We start from the raw sequence: 18,342 nt of genomic DNA on the forward strand, positions 1-18,342 counted from the left end.
AATAAAAACCACAAGTTCACACAAAATGACGGAAATGACTGTGGTGCATTTCTTTTTTCTTTAGTTACTTCGGCTGATTTTATAAGAGCGTATGTCAAATGACAATTCGTTTCATACATTCGTCCCGAAGCGGTGCAAGTAAAAAATGTAATTGTAGGGATGTTCGGTCATATTGTCAAAATTGTTTAAACTTATTCAAGAGTCGATTTTCGTGAATCTAATCTAATAAGTGCTTTCATAACATGTTATATAGTAACATAGCATAAAAAAACCGTTTGTTGACATTTTGCGACTTAAGTCCCTTTGAAAAATTTCCCGAGATTTGATGGTATTAGTAGCGAAAAATCAGAAAACGACGTCAAACTACAAAAACAAACCGCATCGGACAATGGGGTTTGTTTATGGAGTTTGACGTCACGCTTCATCGTGATTGGTCGATTTACGATTTCACTCACACCATGATGAAATTTCTTCATTGCACTAACACCACTTAACTAACTTTGCCACACCTATATATACATTGATTCAAATGGGTAAAAAAATCTGGAAAGCCGGAAGAAGACATATGAAGACATTTTTCTTGATTTGTGAAGACTTTTCAAAAAATCTCCTGGCATCCCTGGTAGTTGCTGACAATAGCTGTCAAAAATATGTGGCGACGTCTATGGACGCTACATTTTTCGTCGGTATCGGCTTCGGTAGCGTGTGTAGACGATTCGTAGGTAATAAAAAAATTAATTTAAAGAGTTGTAAACTGTATTTACTTAATTAAAACAATTACAGATCTATTTCTGCTACAACGACTAATCCATCATTTCGTTCTAATTTGGTCTGACAATTGTCAAAAGCCCGGTTACGAACGCAAATTTTAGCAAAGTATTGATTTTTAGCTGGAATTCTACCACTATGGCGGCTAAAGATGTAAAATCATTTTTCTATGAGTGGTGCCAAAAAAATAGCTTGTCTCCTGCATTTGAAGTACGACCCACGGGTAAGTGTTTTGCATAGTTCTCGCAATAATTGAAACAAAATAGTTAACTGCTATTGTGGAATATTTTTTATTGTTGATTGTAGGTCCAAAACAGCGGCAGCGTTTCTTGTGTGAAGTGCGTGTACCAACAATATCTTACGTAGGTGCAGGTAACTCTACGAACAAGAAAGATTCGGAACGAAATGCCGCCAAAGATTTTCTAAACTATCTCGTTCGAGTTGGCAAAGTCGCTGCGTCGGAAGTCCCTACGGATGCTGAAGGAGCGGCTGCAGCCGCACCAGCGGGTGATTCAGCTGCATCATCGGGTGGACCACCTTCGTTGATGGGTATAAATCCGGCCAACGTGTTCCAGGGTGGTCTTGGGCCGTCCGATCTGGGTCAGGCGTATCGGCCGTACGTGCGCGAGGGCGGAAATGAATACATTCCTTCGAAGGAGGAGCTGGCCGAGCAGGCAGCTAATATGGAATCCGCCGAATCGTTGGATGTTAACGCCGGTATTCACGGAAATTGGACCATAGAGAATGCCAAGGCCAAGCTAAACCACTGGCTGCAGCTGAACAAATTGAATCCGGAGTACAAGTATACTGCCGTCGGACCGGATCATGCCAGGTAGATATTTTCGGGGCTTTAATCGCTACTCTGTTTCTGTAGTTTTCATTTCTCTTGATTTCTCTGTTTTTGAAATTTGGAGAAATGTGATAGTATTTCCTGTTCTGTTTCCTAACTACTTAAATTTTACTGTTCTTAAGATAGAACTGGTAAGATTTATAGATGATAAATCGGTCGTTTGCATTGCCACGAGTGCAGCAGTCGAAGCAACAATACTGTTATTAACTGATCACGAAAAGATCGAATCAAATGGTTCTTATGGAATAAAATCAAAAAATTTAAATGTTTAATATCGTGAGGAAAATTCTTGCTCGCTAGGATCTTCCTGAATCGATTTTAAACCAACCAGTTCCAAGACAAGAACAGTCAAAGAATCAGAGAAACCCATTTGAAACGATCTTTTCTAATCTATTACGTTGTTTACCAAGACAAAAGATGGCAGTGCCAGTGGCGATTTGGAATCTTCGAATGCTGTACTCGTGAAAAGTACGATTTTGCTGTACAAATGCAATCGGTAAGTAGTTGCTTATTTCCTTTGTGCTTTAAATTATTGAAGTTTGCAGTTAAATATAACGTTTTAATGTCCTCAAGTCCTTAGTTGTTACGAAATATTGTAGGACTAGCAATAATGACACTTTTCTGGCGTGAGGACTTCAGAAATGATGAAAAAATAGTTGATAATTTATCATAGATTTCTTACAAAAAGTCAATGGTAAAAGTTGAAACTATAACGGTTTCTTTATTCTCTATAAGTTTAGAATAACTTTGTTTGTTTTACTCTACACAATTGATTCGTGCAACAATTGAATATCTTTTAATGATTTACAGGAGTTTCATGGCCGAGATGACAATTTATGTGAAGCAGTTGCGTCGATCTATAACTGGGCGTGAGTCCGGCTCGAACAAGCAGTCGGCTAGCAAATCTTGCGCCCTTTCACTCGTCCGCCAGATGTTCCATTTAGGTGTTATTGAAGCCTATAGTGGTAACATCAAGTCTGCCAAGTAAGTATTCGAAAAGTAGCCCCGGAGCTCACTCATGGTGGTCTAATAATTTGTTTTATCATCCACTAGGAGTCAGGAACAAATGAAACCATTCCCAGTGCGTATCTCAGCCGACCTGGAGAAACGGATTGAAGAATGCTTGCAAGAAGTTGAAATTCAACCTGTTCAGGTGTACAAGAACGATAATAGTGAACCGATCAGTCTGTTGCATCCGGCCGATGAGGTCCATTTTAAACCTCAGACTATAAACTTGAAGCAAATCGCTTCGGTGATTCCATGGTCTCCTCCGCAGCCAAATTGGAACCCGTGGATAGCCTGTAACATCGATGAGGGATATCTGGCTACCGCTACCTTGGATCAGCTTAGTAACGATTTGCTAACTGCTTCCCGGGAACGTATCCAGCAGGACCAGGAACTCCAGGAACGTATGCGGGAGAGGGAAACGCTTCCAATTGCGAAGGTGCGAGGACGGATTATGGAAGCGATTAACGAAAATCCGGTGGTACTGATTCGTGGCAACACTGGTTGCGGAAAAACGACTCAGATTGCTCAGTTCATTCTGGAGGATTACATAAATTCGGGCCAGGGTGCCCTTTGCAATATCTGCGTGACGCAACCCAGACGTATTAGCGCCATTAGTGTGTCCGAGCGAATTGCCAATGAACGTTGTGAGAATGTAGGAGAAGCAGTTGGATATTCGGTACGTTTCGAGTCCGCTTTGCCTCGACCGTTTGGCTCGATTATGTTCTGTACTATTGGAGTCTTGTTGAGGAAATTGGAAGCTGGATTGCGCGGTGTATCGCACGTTATTGTAGATGAAATTCACGAGCGAGACGTAAATAGTGATTTCATTTTGGTCGTTCTTCGTGATATGTTGCATACTTATCCGGATCTTCGTGTAATCCTTATGTCTGCCACGATCGATACAACTCTGTTTTCAGAGTACTTTGGAAATTGTCCCTGCATTGAGGTGGAAGGACGCGCGTTCCCGGTAGAGCAATTTTTCCTGGAGGACTGCATCCAGATGTTGAACTTTGTTCCTCCAACCGATAACAAAAAGCGCAAACGAGGAGGTAAAGATGATGATGAGGAGGCCGGTGAAGGAGATGCAACGATTAAGTTGACTGGTGAAACAGACACTTCTAATCTGAATCAAGTCATCGACGAGAGACGTTATTCTATTCAAACGAAAAACGCTATGGCACGAATGTCCGAATCCGAAGTTTCATTCGAGTTAATTGAAGGATTGCTTAACTACATTGATAACCAAAATGTCCCCGGAGCTGTGTTGGTATTCTTACCCGGATGGAACCTTATATTTGCTCTCATGAAGTATCTTCAAACTAAACCACAGTTCAGTGGTTCTAAGTGCATCATTCTACCGCTGCATTCACAGCTTCCAAGAGAAGATCAGCGCAAGGTATTTGCTCATTACGGCGACACGCGCAAAGTGATTTTGGCGACAAATATCGCCGAAACTTCGATCACGATTGATGACATCGTGTACGTAATCGACGTTTGCAAGGCTCGTATGAAGTTGTTCACATCGCATAATAACATGACAAGCTATGCAACTGTTTGGGCAGCTCGCACAAATCTGGAACAAAGTAAGTACCACAACCACCCGGTTTAAAATGACCTTATTTATTGGTTTAATCTATTTTCACAGGAAAGGGCCGAGCTGGTCGTGTACGACCGGGTAAATGCTTCACTCTTTGCTCACGGGCTCGGTTCGAAAAGCTGGACGAGCACATGACTCCGGAAATGTTCCGTACTCCGCTGCACGAACTGGCTCTCAGCATTAAGCTGCTTCGGCTTGGCTCGATCGGACAGTTTCTATCGAAAGCCATCGAACCACCGCCACTGGATGCGGTTATCGAGGCAGAAGTTATGCTGAAGGAAATGAAATGCCTAGACGCTGCCGAGGAACTTACACCATTCGGCAGAATATTGGCCCGTTTACCGATTGAACCGAAGCTGGGCAAAATGATGATACTGAGTACGCTGTTCGGGGTTTGCGATCCCATTGCAACGCTGGCTGCATTTTCCGGAACATTTTCGGAAATTTTCCAGCTCGATATTGGACAACGTCGGTTGATGACCCATCAAAAGGCGCTCAGCGGCAAACGTAATTCAGATTATGTCGCCTTGCTAACTGCTTACAGGGTAATATCATCTTACAATGGGATTCAAAATTAGTGAGCCATCTAACAACTTTTTTTTACATTTCAGATGTGGAATGAAAAGCGTCGTCGCGGAGAAGAAGCAGAAATTCAATTTTGCGAATGGAAAGGTCTGCAATTGCCGACACTGCGCGTCATTTCCGAAGCCAAGCGTCAGCTGCTGGAGCTGCTCTCGCAAGCGGGATTTCCCGAAGAATCCATGATTGAGATGGGTTTCAACCCGGAAGACGATGATCCACGTTTGGATACGGTTCTGTCGCTGCTCTGCGTTGGTTTGTATCCCAACGTTTGTGCCCACAAAGAGAAACGTAAAGTGCTGACTACAGAATCGAAGGCTGCGCTGATTCATAAGACATCGGTAAACTGTAGCAATCTGCAGGTGACATTCCCGTATCCGTTCTTTGTGTTTGGAGAGAAAATCCGTACAAGAACCGTTGCCTGCAAGTCGATGTCAATGGTTTCTCCGGTTCATCTGCTATTGTTTGGCTGCAAGAAGGTCGAATGGGTTGATAATGTAGTTCGCATCGACAATTGGATAAATTATGAAATGGAACCACGTCAAGCTGCTTTGATAGTAACACTGCGTCCGGTGTTGCAAGACTTGATCATAAGAATATCCGAGAATCCGGAGGAGGTTAATCAACTGGAAGAAAAGTATCAGCATCTGTTGGATGTTGTCAAGGATCTGTGTGTGTTTAATGCCGGTGATTTCCAAATAAAGCGAGAAACTGGTTTGACGCCGTTGGATCAAGCTCGTGCCAATTCCAAATTCCCACGTACGGATAACGGAGGAGGAAACCGTTTCGGTGGTGGACGTGGTGGCGGTTTCAACAGTGGAGGTGGTGGTGGCTACAGCCGTGGTGGTGGTAGTTACAACAGTGGTGGCGGCAGCTTTAACAACGGTAATGGCAGCGGCTTTGGACAGGGTGGCTACGGCGGCAACCGCAGCGGATACGGCGGTAGAGGCGGCTACGGTGGTGGTCGAGGAGGAGGAGGACGACGTTGGTAAGATAAATGTTTCTTACCCTTTGATTGCTGAATAACATAACAAAATCTATTAGATATAAGTATCTAAACTTTCTCTATATGACTACTATTGTTGTTTGTACTGATTGACAAAACAAAATAAATTAGAAAAAGCACTGTCTACGTCAAGTCTATATTCCTTTATTACGATGGCCCAACATCTAATTTAATAATGTTTAATAATTTATCAACGAAGTTATAGCAGGTGTAGGTATAGGATACCCATATCAAGGCTTAACTCTGTACGAAGACTAAACGGCTGGAGAAGTGGAAGCCAAAGCAGCTGGAAAGAACCATTCTCACCGAACTTTTGAAAGTCGGGAACGAACGGCTGTATCGTGCAAGCCATCAGTTTTTCCTAGAGGTATGGACTGAGAAGAAACTGCCTACGAACTACTTCCGAATGCAGCAGTTTTCGAAACCTCAACTCCTCAACTTTGAATACAAATTTCGCTCCCACATCCTACCATTTCATAGATTGAGGCCGTTACAGGAAATCTTTGTAGGCGAATATTAGTGCGAGTTTGCGTGTGTCGCACACAACGGGAGAAGAGAGTTGAGTGCCGTTACGGCGTTCGCAGATTGGAGTATCCTCAGATGAAAGGGGCCTTTGTCGGACAACTTCAATTCCGAGCTTCGGAGTTGACACATGGAGAAACCATCGAAGAGCAATGGACCGGCATCAAGCATGCCTTCATCATGACCAGTGAAGGGAGTGGGTTTCGGAAGTGAAGGAAGTAGATTCCACCAAGTTTCGGTGGAAGATCGACGAGCGGAGGGATGCGAGAGCCGGCATTGAGCGAGCGCAAGTCAAATCGGCTAAGACAGCTGCCCGTCAACGATACGCCTAACAGGAGTGGACCGTTAAACGAGTTTGTAGGCGGTATAAGAGAGCCTGAACTAACTTCCTAGTCGAATAAGGAGAAACTGCAGCCGATAGTGGTGATACCTGTTTGTTGTAAGGTATTTCTCGCCGCCTTTGTGATGCCAGAATAAATGCGAAGATGCCACTTAAGGACAGAGCTGTTCAGTTACTGACTGATTGTACAGAACAGCTTTAGCAATCGCCTGAACAACTCTTTCGAGTTTCCAATGGCAGAGACAAGTAAAATCAGTAGCACATGATGCATCAGTAGCACGAAGCCCCTCTCGAGGACTGTTGGAACACTATCAAAACAGCCATCAGCAGTGTAGCGGAGAGCTCCATCAGGCATGTGACCCGGAATCAGCGGAACGATTGGTTTCACGATGAATGTAGGAGGGTGATGGTTGAGGAGAATGCTGCGCGAGCGACCAAGAAGCGTAGTGCCACGCGTCAGAACGTGGAAAGACACAAATAGAACAGGATGCAACGAAACCAAATCTTTCGGGAGAAAAAGCGCTACCTGGAAGAGCAGGAATATGCAGATTTGGAGCGGCTGCATCGTTCTCAGGAAACGCGAAAGTTCTACCAGAAACTGAACGGATCCCGCAAAGGCTTTGTGCCGCGAGCCGAAATGTGTCGGGATAAGAATGGCAGTATTCTGACGGACGACCGTGAGGTGACCGATAGGTGGCAGCACTTCGACAAACACCTGAATGGCGCCCAGGCGGAGAACCATGGCGGCGGGGAAAGCGATTTAGACGTTGCAACAAACGGGGAAGAGGTGCTAGCCCAACGATAGGCGAAGTTAAGGATTATGCAGCTAAAGCAGCTAAAGAACAACAGCTGAAAAAGATGGTATCGGAGCGGAGCTTATTAAAATGGGACCAGAAAAGCTGGCCGTTTGTCTGCACCGACTAATTGCTAGAATTTGGGATACGGAACAGCTACCGGAGCAGTGGAAAGATGGGGTCATCTGCCCGATCTATAAAAAGGGCGACAAGTTGGACTGTGAGAACTATCGAGCGATCACAGTTCTCAATGCCGCCTATAAAGTGCTGTCTCAAATCATTTTCCGCCGTCTATCACCAATTGCGAATAGATTTGTGGGAACTTATCAAGCCGGCTTCGTTGAAGGTCGGTCTACAACGGATCAAATATTTACACTGCGGCAAATCCTCCAAAAGGGCCGTGAATACAGAGTTCCCACGCATCATATATTCGTTGACTTCAAAGCCGCATATGATACCATCGACCGGAAAGAGCTATGGAAAATCATGTACGAGAAGAGCTTCCCCAGGAAGCTCATCAAACTGATTAAATCTAAGATGGATGGTACACAGTGCTGTATTCGGATTTCGGGTGGATTGTCAAGTTCATTCGAATCTCACAGAGGGCTTCGTGAAGGTGATGGTCTTTCATGCCTGCTGTTCAACATAGCGCTACAAGATGTTATGAACCGAGCGGATATCAATACGCGGGGCACGATATTCAACAAATCTAGTCAATTCGTCTGCTTTGCCGATGACATTGATATTATCGGCAGAACATCTGTGGCGGTGGCTGAACAGTACACCAGACTAAAGCGCGAAGCAGAAAAGATTGGGTTAAAGGTAAATACGTCTAAAACAAAGTACATGCTGGCCAGCGGAACCGAGGCCGAATGACACCGCTTGGGCAGTAGTATATTGATCGACGGCGATGAGTTTGAGGTAGTCGATGAATTTGTCTACCTTGGCTCACTGGTAACGGCGGACAATGATACCAGCCGTAAGTTTCGGAGGCGTATTATCAGCGGAAGTCGTGCTTACTATGGGCTCCACAAGCAATTGCGGTCGAGCAGACTAAGTCCCCGTACAAAGTGCACCCTGTACAAGACGCTTATTAGACCGGTTGTTCTCTACGGGCATGAAACATGGACAATGCTGGAGGAGGACCTGCTGGTGCTCGGAGTTTTCGAACGACGAGTGCTAAGAACGATCTTCGGCGGCGTACAGGAGAACGGAGTATGGAGGCGGAGGATGAACCATGAACTCACACAGCTCTATGGCGAACCCAGTATCCAGAAGGTGGCTAAAGCTGGACGGATACGATGGGCAGGGCATGTTGCAAGAATGCCGGACAACTACCCTGCAAAGATGGTGTTCGCCTCAAATCCGGTAGGAACAAGACGACCAGGAGCGCAGCGAGCAAGATGGTTAGACCGGGTGGAGCGAGATCTGGCGGAGAGTACTCGGTGTCGGAGGAATTGGAGAGCGGTAGCCCTCAACCGAGTTACATGGAGAAACTTTGTTCAACAGGCTTTGTCTTAGGACGGCAAGCCACCTAAGTAAGTAACATGATGCCGATAGTTCGTCACATATCACATATCGCGTCAAATCGTCGACGCCATCACTGGATGAAATTTAGGTAGCAATGAAAAGTATGAAAGCCAACAGAGCACCATTGCGAGGTCGTCAAATATACGAAGCGTAACGTTTTGAATGCTCTGTCCCTTTCGGAACCCAGCTTGATACTCGTTGAACAGGTTATTTTCAGTGTTGAGGAACATCATTTGCTGCTCAAGAAACTTCTAAAACGCCTTGGATAAAGCACACGAAATGCTGATCGGCCTAAGATTCGTCAGCGCATTTAGATGCGACTTTTTTTCTCGGTGGCAAAACTTTTGCGTGTTGTCTGCGAAACCGGGCGCTTAGCCCAAATCACTACCAAAACCCGAATTTTCAACTCTAACGTTAAATCCGTATTGCTGCGTGTGTGGGGTGAGAGCACTATATGGTATTCTACCTTAAATTGTATACTCTCTTTGCAGCCTCGTGCCCATGTGAGTGTAAGCGATCAAGACATTTCGTCATTATGTGTCGAGCAGCTAACAAGGTAAGACGTGTGTGCATTCCGAAGAGGTAATTGCGGAATGGGTGATTTCCAGTGATAGACTAGATTGCACACTGCGTACGCCTGCTGTTTTTACATTGGAGACAATGCAAAAACAGCAGGCGTCGATGTCAGCATTAAATTCGAGAGCGTAGGTGGACGTGGATCGGCGATACCTTGAAGAAAGGAGCGCACGAGATCTGTAGAGAAGCGCTCGACTGGAATCCGCAAGGACAACGTAAAAGGGGCAGACCCAGAGGGTCATGGCGACGCAGCTTAGCCAACGACTGTTCCGGACTGTTGACGAGAACCTATCCAGGCGGCAGGTGAAAGCAATGACAGGTAACCGTCGACAGTGGAGAACTCTGATTCCATTCCTTTGTTCTACCGGACCGGCGGACACGGACACATAAGTAAGTAAGTAAGTAAGTGAGTATTAAAAGTAAAGCTCCACGTGTGTCCTATGCAATAGTCAGAAATGTGCAGTGGTTAGTATGGCTGTATCATGACAGACGACTGTTTGTTGATGTAAAGCTGAAATATAACAACGCAGCAGGAACGGATGGTATTGGAGTGGAACTTTTCAAAATGGGCCTGGACAAGCGGTCTAGCTGTTTGCATCAATAGGTTGTCAACCTTTAGGATACGGAACTACTACCGAGGGGCGGAAGAACGGGGATATCTGACAAAGACAACACAAGACAAGGCGACAAGGGTTAAAACTACCGGGTGATCATTATGTTGATGCTGAACGCCACCAACAAAGTGCTTTTTTAAGTTAGCTTTTATCAGCTATCGCCACTACCCAATGAGTTCATGGCATATCAGGTTTCCTGGAGGATTAATCTACAACGAACCAAATCTTTATCATGCGCAGATCCTCTAGAAATGCCGCGGATTTTGAGTTCCCTCGCATTACTTATTCAGCGACAGCCACACGATAGTGTCAACCCAACAAATATTTTTTGTTGAATAGTAGCTTGTTGAACTATTGTACACCTAAATACCGCGTAACAAACGCCTAATAAGCTGTTATTCAACAAAAATGTTTGTCGGGAACTAACAACAGTTATGTAAAGTTATGAATGAAAATGGCTCATCGGAAAGCTAATCAAACTAATTATGTAACAATGGATGGGATTTGGTACTATCTAAGAATTGCGAGTCGATTGCCGGAATCGTTCGAATCTCGCAGGAGACTTCGACTAGGTGATGGCCTTTCCTGTCTGCTCTTCAATATTGTACACCCAATTCTTTTTTTGCACGGATTTTTTTTACACGGATTTTTTTTGCACGACTTTTTTTGCACGGTTTCTCGAAATAACACGGATTTTGTTTACACGGTTTCTCGAAATAACACGGTTTATTTTTGCACGGTATTTTTTTACACGGGACGCATCCCCCGTGTAAAAAAAGAATTGGGTGTATTAGCGTTATGGGGCGAGCGGTGGTCGACACACAGAGAACAGACTACCAGGTAATCGACAAAAAGTGTGTAAAAGGTTTTTATGTAATCTACGAGTAATCCTTCAATAGAGCACCCCTCGAGCAGTAAGTGGCAAACTAAATCTTGATGTCGCTGCCATCGCTGCTATGTAACTCCAGCACAAAGAAATTTTGATAAAGGTACATGGATATTTTTTGATGCGTTTGGCAAACTATTTCTGGAGGGCGCCACCGACAGATTTTACACACAAAAAATCGATTACTTCCTTCGAGCCTGTTAATCTGTTCTCTGTGGTCCACATATAGAGTACGATCTTCAACAAATCCGGTCAATTTATCTGCTTTGGGGATGCCATGGACGCTGTCCGCAGAACCTTCACGGAGAATAAAAATGTAGTTTCAACCATATTTATGGTTGTTTTACGCATAAACAAAAAATTCGTTTTGTTTCAAACTGAAATGTATGATTGAAATGAAAATATTTATTGCTATATCAATGTTAACTTCAAATTTAAAAATACTTTACATTTAATTCAAAACTGTTATTTTCTTGATTCAAACAGAATCTCGTTTTGAAACAACAATATTTTCAGGTTGTTATAAAAATATATTATTGAGGCTTAAAGCAACAATCATTTTGTTTGAAACAAACTGGAGCTTTTTCGCTCCGTGTTTAAGGCGGTAAAGGATCTCTAAATAGAACTAAAGCATAGAAGGTTGGATTAAAGATAAAAGAGTCTGAATGAAATGATTTACAGGGTGTTCAATAAGTTCGAATACACTTTAAAAATGTGATTAAAAATGAAAAGTACAAGTTATTCTTTTCTGAGTCAATTTTTATTGAAGCAGTGTTTATTGAGAACCTTTACAACACATTCGGTGGAAGCAAATGGTGGAAGGTGGAAGGTGCCGCGAAAGTAACAGTTTTGCTCTGTCCAGCCTATTCTTCGTTGTAGCCTCCGTAACCCCCTGAGCCATGCGTTTCTTGTACGGCTTGCATTCTAGGTCTTTCGCCATGATGGTGTGGGCAGTCCCGACACATTCAGGTCAACAGTGGTCTTCCGGATCGAGTGATTCATTTTTCGACGAACCCGCTCCCTCACCTTGCTGGCTGCTAGCGTCCTCGCCGAACGCGGCCACCCGGATCTAGCACGGTCCTTGGCCGAGCCCGTCTCTCGGTACCGACAGATGGTGTTATAGATGAAATTCCGCTTCACCCCGTGGGATTTCAACCGCCGAAATATGTCGCCGGGTCGCTTACCTCTCGCAAACAACTTTATTACGACGTTACGGTACTCCTTCATAGCGCGTGGTAAACAAATAACAAATGACATCAAGTCGACACCTTGCACGTCGGTTAGCCTGTATATAAGGCTAAAGTTGACACTAATATAAAGTGACCAGATTTTTTTTCGATGAATGCGGGACATATTAAATGGCATATTTGCCAAACTGGCGCGCCAGTGGCCGGTAATGCAAACTTTTGGTGACGTTTTGTCGAGCTGACAAAACTGGCAGATTATCCTAAAAACTGTGGTGCGAGGGAATAAAAAGTACAAGAAAAATCGCAAGGCTACCCACAAAGCTCAAACTAAGCGTTGGAATGGAACTCTTGATCGCCAGCTGCCGAAGAAGGTCATTCGGGAAGTCAAGGCTATTCCCAAAATCATAGATTATGCTTTAGCGAAAAAACCACCCCATCGACATCTTTATATCGAGCTGCAGTGAACGTCAGCGGCAGCATGTCCTGGGCTCAAAATTTGACAGCGGGCCCAAATCAGACTGCTGGCAGTTGAGTGAAACGCAGTGTTGACATGCTATTTCTTTTTCGCAAACACGAGATGTTGACGGCAAAAACATGGTTGCCTGTCTGTGGGGTGGAAAAAACTGAATACTGCTCGTTGTACTATATGGCAAACCCATCTCGGAAAGGCTACAAATTTGAATGAGGTTTAAAGAGGTGTGAAAGTAGCGATAAATCAGTAATGGACGTGAAAATGCAATACCAAACTGCGTCGGACAATTGGGTTTGTTTTTGGAGTCACGTTTGATCATGGTTGGCCGATTTACGATGCCATCCACACCATGATGAAGTTTCTTCAATGCACTATCATCACTTTACCAACAGTGCCACACCTGTATATATCACATTGTCAAGTATTACTGAGCAAGTAGAGAGTCCAACCGAAGCCTCAAACAATAAACAATGACTAAAGTCCGGTCTCGAAAGCTGTACATCCAGGTGCTCACGGAACGCGAAGGCGTCGTTTGCTGACAGTTGAGTCACTAGCTTTTTAGCGGTTGACTCAATCGAGTAACTCGACAAAATCGTGTCGCATGTGACTTACATAATACCAAAAGTGATAATACTAGTCGAGCTAAGTGAAACTCGACGTGACAGAATAGAGCCCCAAGTTTCAGAGAAAGCCGATTTTAACCAAAGCCAGGGGTTAAGTTCTACAGGCTTATTCACGGTAAGGTTCGCAGTAGATCATCATGATTGTTTTTGGGAATCAGTTCGTGAAAAAAGTCATGATTTGGCGTGAGATCTGTCTCTTTCGAACCAATGTGAAAACCAATGTTTTGTAACGCCTTTGTAAGTGCCTCACGGATGCCAGTGCCAGGTGGATTTTACTCTCCATTAAGTCCCATGATAGACTGCTGCCATTACAGCAAGAGCATGTTACAACTCTACAATGACAATGGACTTCAGTTCAGAGCTGAGTGCACTGAATTGTCCCCAGGTCCGTCCAACATTGCAATACTAGGGGATAATGAAGCGAAAGCATTCACCAGCGGCATTGGTCAACTGAAGAACTCGAGGTCCTCCGCCATGATGGTGTTTTTTTTTTTTTTTTTTTTTTTTTTTTTAACGAGTGGGGAAATCTGCTATCAGACACCTGAGAAGACAGCTCAGGGAGTGGGGTTTGGTATCCCGTGAAGATCGTGAAGATCCAGACCCACTAAAACCCTACTCGAGTCTCCAGCCTCAATCCCCCCTGGAACCACCTTATCGGTATTACTTCAGGGAGGGGCTATTGTGCTTAACGCACGCTCTTAGATAACTACTGGACTATGGTAGTTAGGCTGTTTATTCGCCGTTGATCGGCTTTCCAGCGGCTTTGTAGCTCAAGTACGATCTGGGTAGCAGCCGCATTGACCGCACCCCAGACGTCCGAGCTAGAACACATCCTTTGGACTAAGTTATCCGGAGTAGTGTCCTGTCCGCTAACTGCCATCATGTTGCTTCTCACGCCCTCGAAACGAGGGCATATGAAGAAAGCATGTTCTGCAGTTTCCTCAACGTCCGCGCATTCGGGACACTCGGGGGACTCCGCATGCCCAAATTTGTGCAGATACTGTCTAAAACAACCATGCCCTGACAGAATCTGTGTCAGGTGGAAGTTGACTTCGCCATGACGCCTGTTGACCCATCCGGATAGTTCCGGGATAAGTCTATGTGTCCACCGGCCTTTTCTGGAATCAGACCATGCCCGCTGCCATGTGATCATCGAGGCCGATCTTGTGGTACTCCGTATGCCTCTAGTTCCACGTTGGTTGAAGCACTCTACGTCCTCGCTGATGATGATACCAATAGGCATCATACCCGCTAAGACGCAGATTGCGTCATGTGAAACTGTGCGATACGCACTCGCCACTCTTAAGCACATGAGACGATAGGTGCTTTCCAGCTGATTTCCAGCTAGATAGCTTTTGGTACCTAACGCCGATGACCACACCGGCCCGCCATACCTGAGTATGGACTGGACCACGTTGGCTAAAAGCCTTCGCTTGCTGTCATATACCGCAGAGCTATTAGACATCATACGAGACAATGCCGAAATAGCTGTGGAAGCCTTCTTGCAGGCATAGTCGACGTGGCTCCCGAACTTGAGCTTGTCATCGACCATGACTCCAAGGAGTTTTAAGAACCGCATTGACGAAATAGTGCAGTCCCCGACACTGATACTTGCTTGCTGCACCGACTTGCGGTTGTTAACCACGATAACCTCCGTTTTATGATGCGCTAGGTCCAGTTTCCTGGATCGCATCCAATCTTCAACAATGCTTATAGAGTGGGCAGCCGTCAACTCAACCTCTCTGATAGATTCACCGTAGACTTCCAAGGTGATATCGTCCGCAAAGCCGACAATCGCCACCCCTACCGGAAACTTTAGCTTCAACACCTCGTCATACATGACGTTCCACAACACCGGGCCCAGTATGGAACCTTGCGGAACCCCTGAGGTGATTGGAACGCATTTCTGACCCTCCTCCGTGTTGTAGCATAGCACACGATTCTGGAAATAATTTTCCAGAATTCTGTACAACGACACCGGCACTTGGACGTTCCGAAGCGAGCTGGCTATGGAGTCCCAGCTAGCGCTATTAAACGCATTTCTCACGTCGAGCGTGACAACTGCGCAATAACGAATACCTGTCCTCTTGGGCTGGATTGCCACCTCGGCTGTCTTAGTGACAGACAAGATGGCATCCACCGTAGATTTGCCTTTTCGGAAGCCGAATTGGTTCCTTGACAGACCGTTTGTACCCTCCGTGTACTGTACGAGTCTGTTAAAGATAACCCTCTCCAGCACCTTGCCGGCAGTATCGAGTAGACATATCGGCCTATATGACGAGGGGACACCCGGAGGTTTTCCCGGCTTCGGCAATAGGACCAGGTTCTGTCGCTTCCATCTGTCCGGGAAGTGGCCAGCTTCCAGGCATCTATTCATTACTGCCCCGAATAATTCGGGAGCCTCTAAAATAGCCGCTTTAATGGCCATATTCGGGATACCGTCTGGCCCCGGTGCCTTGCTCACCTTTAGGGATTTAGCGATATCAATGAGTTCCTCGTTCGTAACCGTCACTTCGTCCCCGACCTCCAAACCGCCGTCGCCCACGTTACTTTGGATGTTCGGCTGGGAGGCCGACCATCCTACGCTATGGTCTGAGATACTGGAACGTCGGCCGTGGGACGACTCAGCGGCCTGGGGCCAGGGCCTTGGCTCGTGGCGCGGAAAGAGGCCCTCGATGATCCGCTCCAGCATCTCTGGCGATTGCTCAGCGGGCGCCATCACACCCTTGGTCTTTGCCATTACGACTCTGTAGGCATCACCCAAGGGTTCGCATTGGCACTAGCACATAACCTTTCAAAGCAGGCTCGTTTACTAGCTTTTATCCCGCTCTTAAGCGCTGCGCGTGCAGCAACAAGTGCTACTCGACATTCAGCCCTGCTTTCATCCGAACGAGCTCTTTGCATAATTCTCCTCGCACGAAAGCACGCTCCGCGGAGTTCCGCAATTTCATCTGTCCACCAGTAAGCCGGTGACCTGCCATACCTAGGACGACCTTTCCTAGGCATGGTAGCGTCACATGCTCGCGACAGTACCTCAACCAAATGATCAGCGTTCGGATCGGGCATACCGCGATCACCGCACTCTCTCCGGATCGCTTCCACAAATACTTCGGGATCGAAGTATGATGTCTTCCATCCACGGGTGGTTGGAGTGTTGGCCCTACTCGCCGCCTGCCGCCTCGTTATCTGACCGACACCATAGCGGACCGCCTGGTGGTCACTGTGAGTGTAGCCATTATCTACCCGCCAGTCTCCTATCAGACCAGGACTGCCGAAAGTTACGTCGATGATAGACTCCGCACCGTTCCTACTGAAGGTACTTGTGTTGCCGACGTTGGCCAGATCTACGTTGAGCTTTGCCAGAGCTTCAAGCAGAATCCGACCCCTATGGTTCGTGCGACGACTTCCCCACTCTACCGCCCAAGCGTTAAAGTCGCCCGCCACAACCACCGGCCTTAAACCAGTCAGCACAACTGATACTCGGTCTACCATCCGCGTAAACTGCTCGATAGACCAACTCGGCGGAGCATAACAACTGCAGTAGAACACTCCACCCACTTTGGCAACCGCAAATCCCTCGTCTGCAGTTGACACAACCTCCTGAACCGGGAACCTGCTTGTTGTCCATATAGCCGCCGTCGCAGACCTATCCGAGACCCAGTTGCCGTTTCCGGCAGGGACACGATATGGATCCGAGACTATGGCAATGTCCATTGCTGACTCAGAAACTGCTTGGTGTAACAGCTGCTGAGCTGTGCTGCAGTGGTTCAGGTTGAGTTGTGTCACTTGCACTATGAACGTGGCTTAGTCGCCGGCACACCGGCCGGGCACCTTGGACCTCCCGTTACGTGCTTTGCGTCCCGTTTACCGGTACAGATCAGGCACTTAGGAGGCTCCGCGCAGTCCTTTGCTTTATGGCCAGCACTGCCACATCTCCTGCACAACTGGCTCCTATCTGGCCCCTTGTAGTTCCAGGCTTTATGTCCGTGCTCGAAACACCGGAAGCAAGCTTCCGACTGCTTGGACACGCTCAGTGGGCATACCGACCACCCCACTTTTAGCCTAGCAGCTTTCAGGGCTTTGTTTCCGTCAATCAGCGGAAGTCGTATGGTGGCTACCTGGGTCCCGGCCGGACCCTTGCGTAGACGAACCGCCTCGGTTGCCACCACCACTCCACTTTGCTCTTTGAGAGCTTGTACGACCTCACGCACTTCGGTGATCTCGTCCAGGTTCTTAAGCTGGAGAGTCACTTCTGGTGTGAGAGCACGTACCTTCACTCCGTCCCCGAGCACTCCTTCCGCTATGGGCTTGTATGCGGAACTCTTCTTTGTGGCGTCCTTCTTTAACTCGAGGATCATATCGCCCGTGCGTGAGCGGCGGATGCTCCGTACGTCCGCGCCCAGATCCTTGAGTAGGGCGTCTCCTCTCATGGCCTTCAGAACCTCCGAGTATTTCGACTCGTCGGTTTTCAGGATAAGAGCGTCGCCCTTCTTCGCTCGCTTTCTTGCCGGTTTAGGTGGAGCAGTTTTTTTACTGGAGCCTCCTCCGCTGGTTCATCGGTTAGCTCTGCCAACCCGCTAGCCTGAGGGCTTTTACCGATCAGGCGTTTTTTCGGTCCGCCAGGGGTGCTATCCCCCGGGGACTGTCTCGGGCGCTTGGCGGATGCCTTACCGCTGCTGGTAGCGCTTTCCGTAGCCTCCTGGGCCGCGTTACGACACTCCGTCAACGGGCAAGCGTCCGTTTGTACTGCCTTCGACGCCTTCACGGTCACCTTCTTAGCCTCTCCTGCACGCGCCACGAGGTCGTTGTGCGTTTTGGTCGCTGCATTCAAGGTTCTCCGAAGCATGAGCAAGCTCTGCTTCAGGTCCTTGGAGAAATTGCCGCGACCTGACGTAAACTCGATTATCACCTCGAGCTGCTGTGACGCTGCTACCACTTTAGGTACAGCGTCTCTATTTTTCTCCATCGCCCTGATAAGCGCTGGGCCGTT

General features: G+C 46.6%; 1 protein-coding gene across 2 annotated transcripts; it reads left to right on the plus strand.

Annotated features, from left to right (window-relative positions):
- Positions 1 to 687: 687 nt before the first annotated feature.
- LOC128733525 (dosage compensation regulator) lies at positions 688 to 5,922 on the plus strand. Of its 2 annotated transcripts, XM_053827175.1 has the most exons (7): positions 688 to 722; positions 784 to 991; positions 1,075 to 1,600; positions 2,429 to 2,602; positions 2,672 to 4,209; positions 4,272 to 4,768; positions 4,835 to 5,922. In XM_053827175.1, the coding sequence occupies exons 2-7, from the start codon at positions 907 to 909 to the stop codon at positions 5,792 to 5,794; spliced, it is 3,780 nt and encodes a 1,259-aa protein (XP_053683150.1). In that variant the 5' UTR covers positions 688 to 722; positions 784 to 906; the 3' UTR covers positions 5,795 to 5,922. The 2 variants fall into 2 exon arrangements, with proteins under 2 accessions (XP_053683150.1, XP_053683151.1); XM_053827176.1 differs by lacking the exons at positions 688 to 722; positions 784 to 991; positions 1,075 to 1,600 and adding an exon at positions 2,012 to 2,114.
- Positions 5,923 to 18,342: the final 12,420 nt, after the last annotated feature.

The sequence above is a fragment of the Sabethes cyaneus genome, chromosome 2 (genome assembly GCF_943734655.1).
Source record: "Sabethes cyaneus chromosome 2, idSabCyanKW18_F2, whole genome shotgun sequence".
NCBI lineage: Eukaryota > Metazoa > Arthropoda > Insecta > Diptera > Culicidae > Sabethes > Sabethes cyaneus.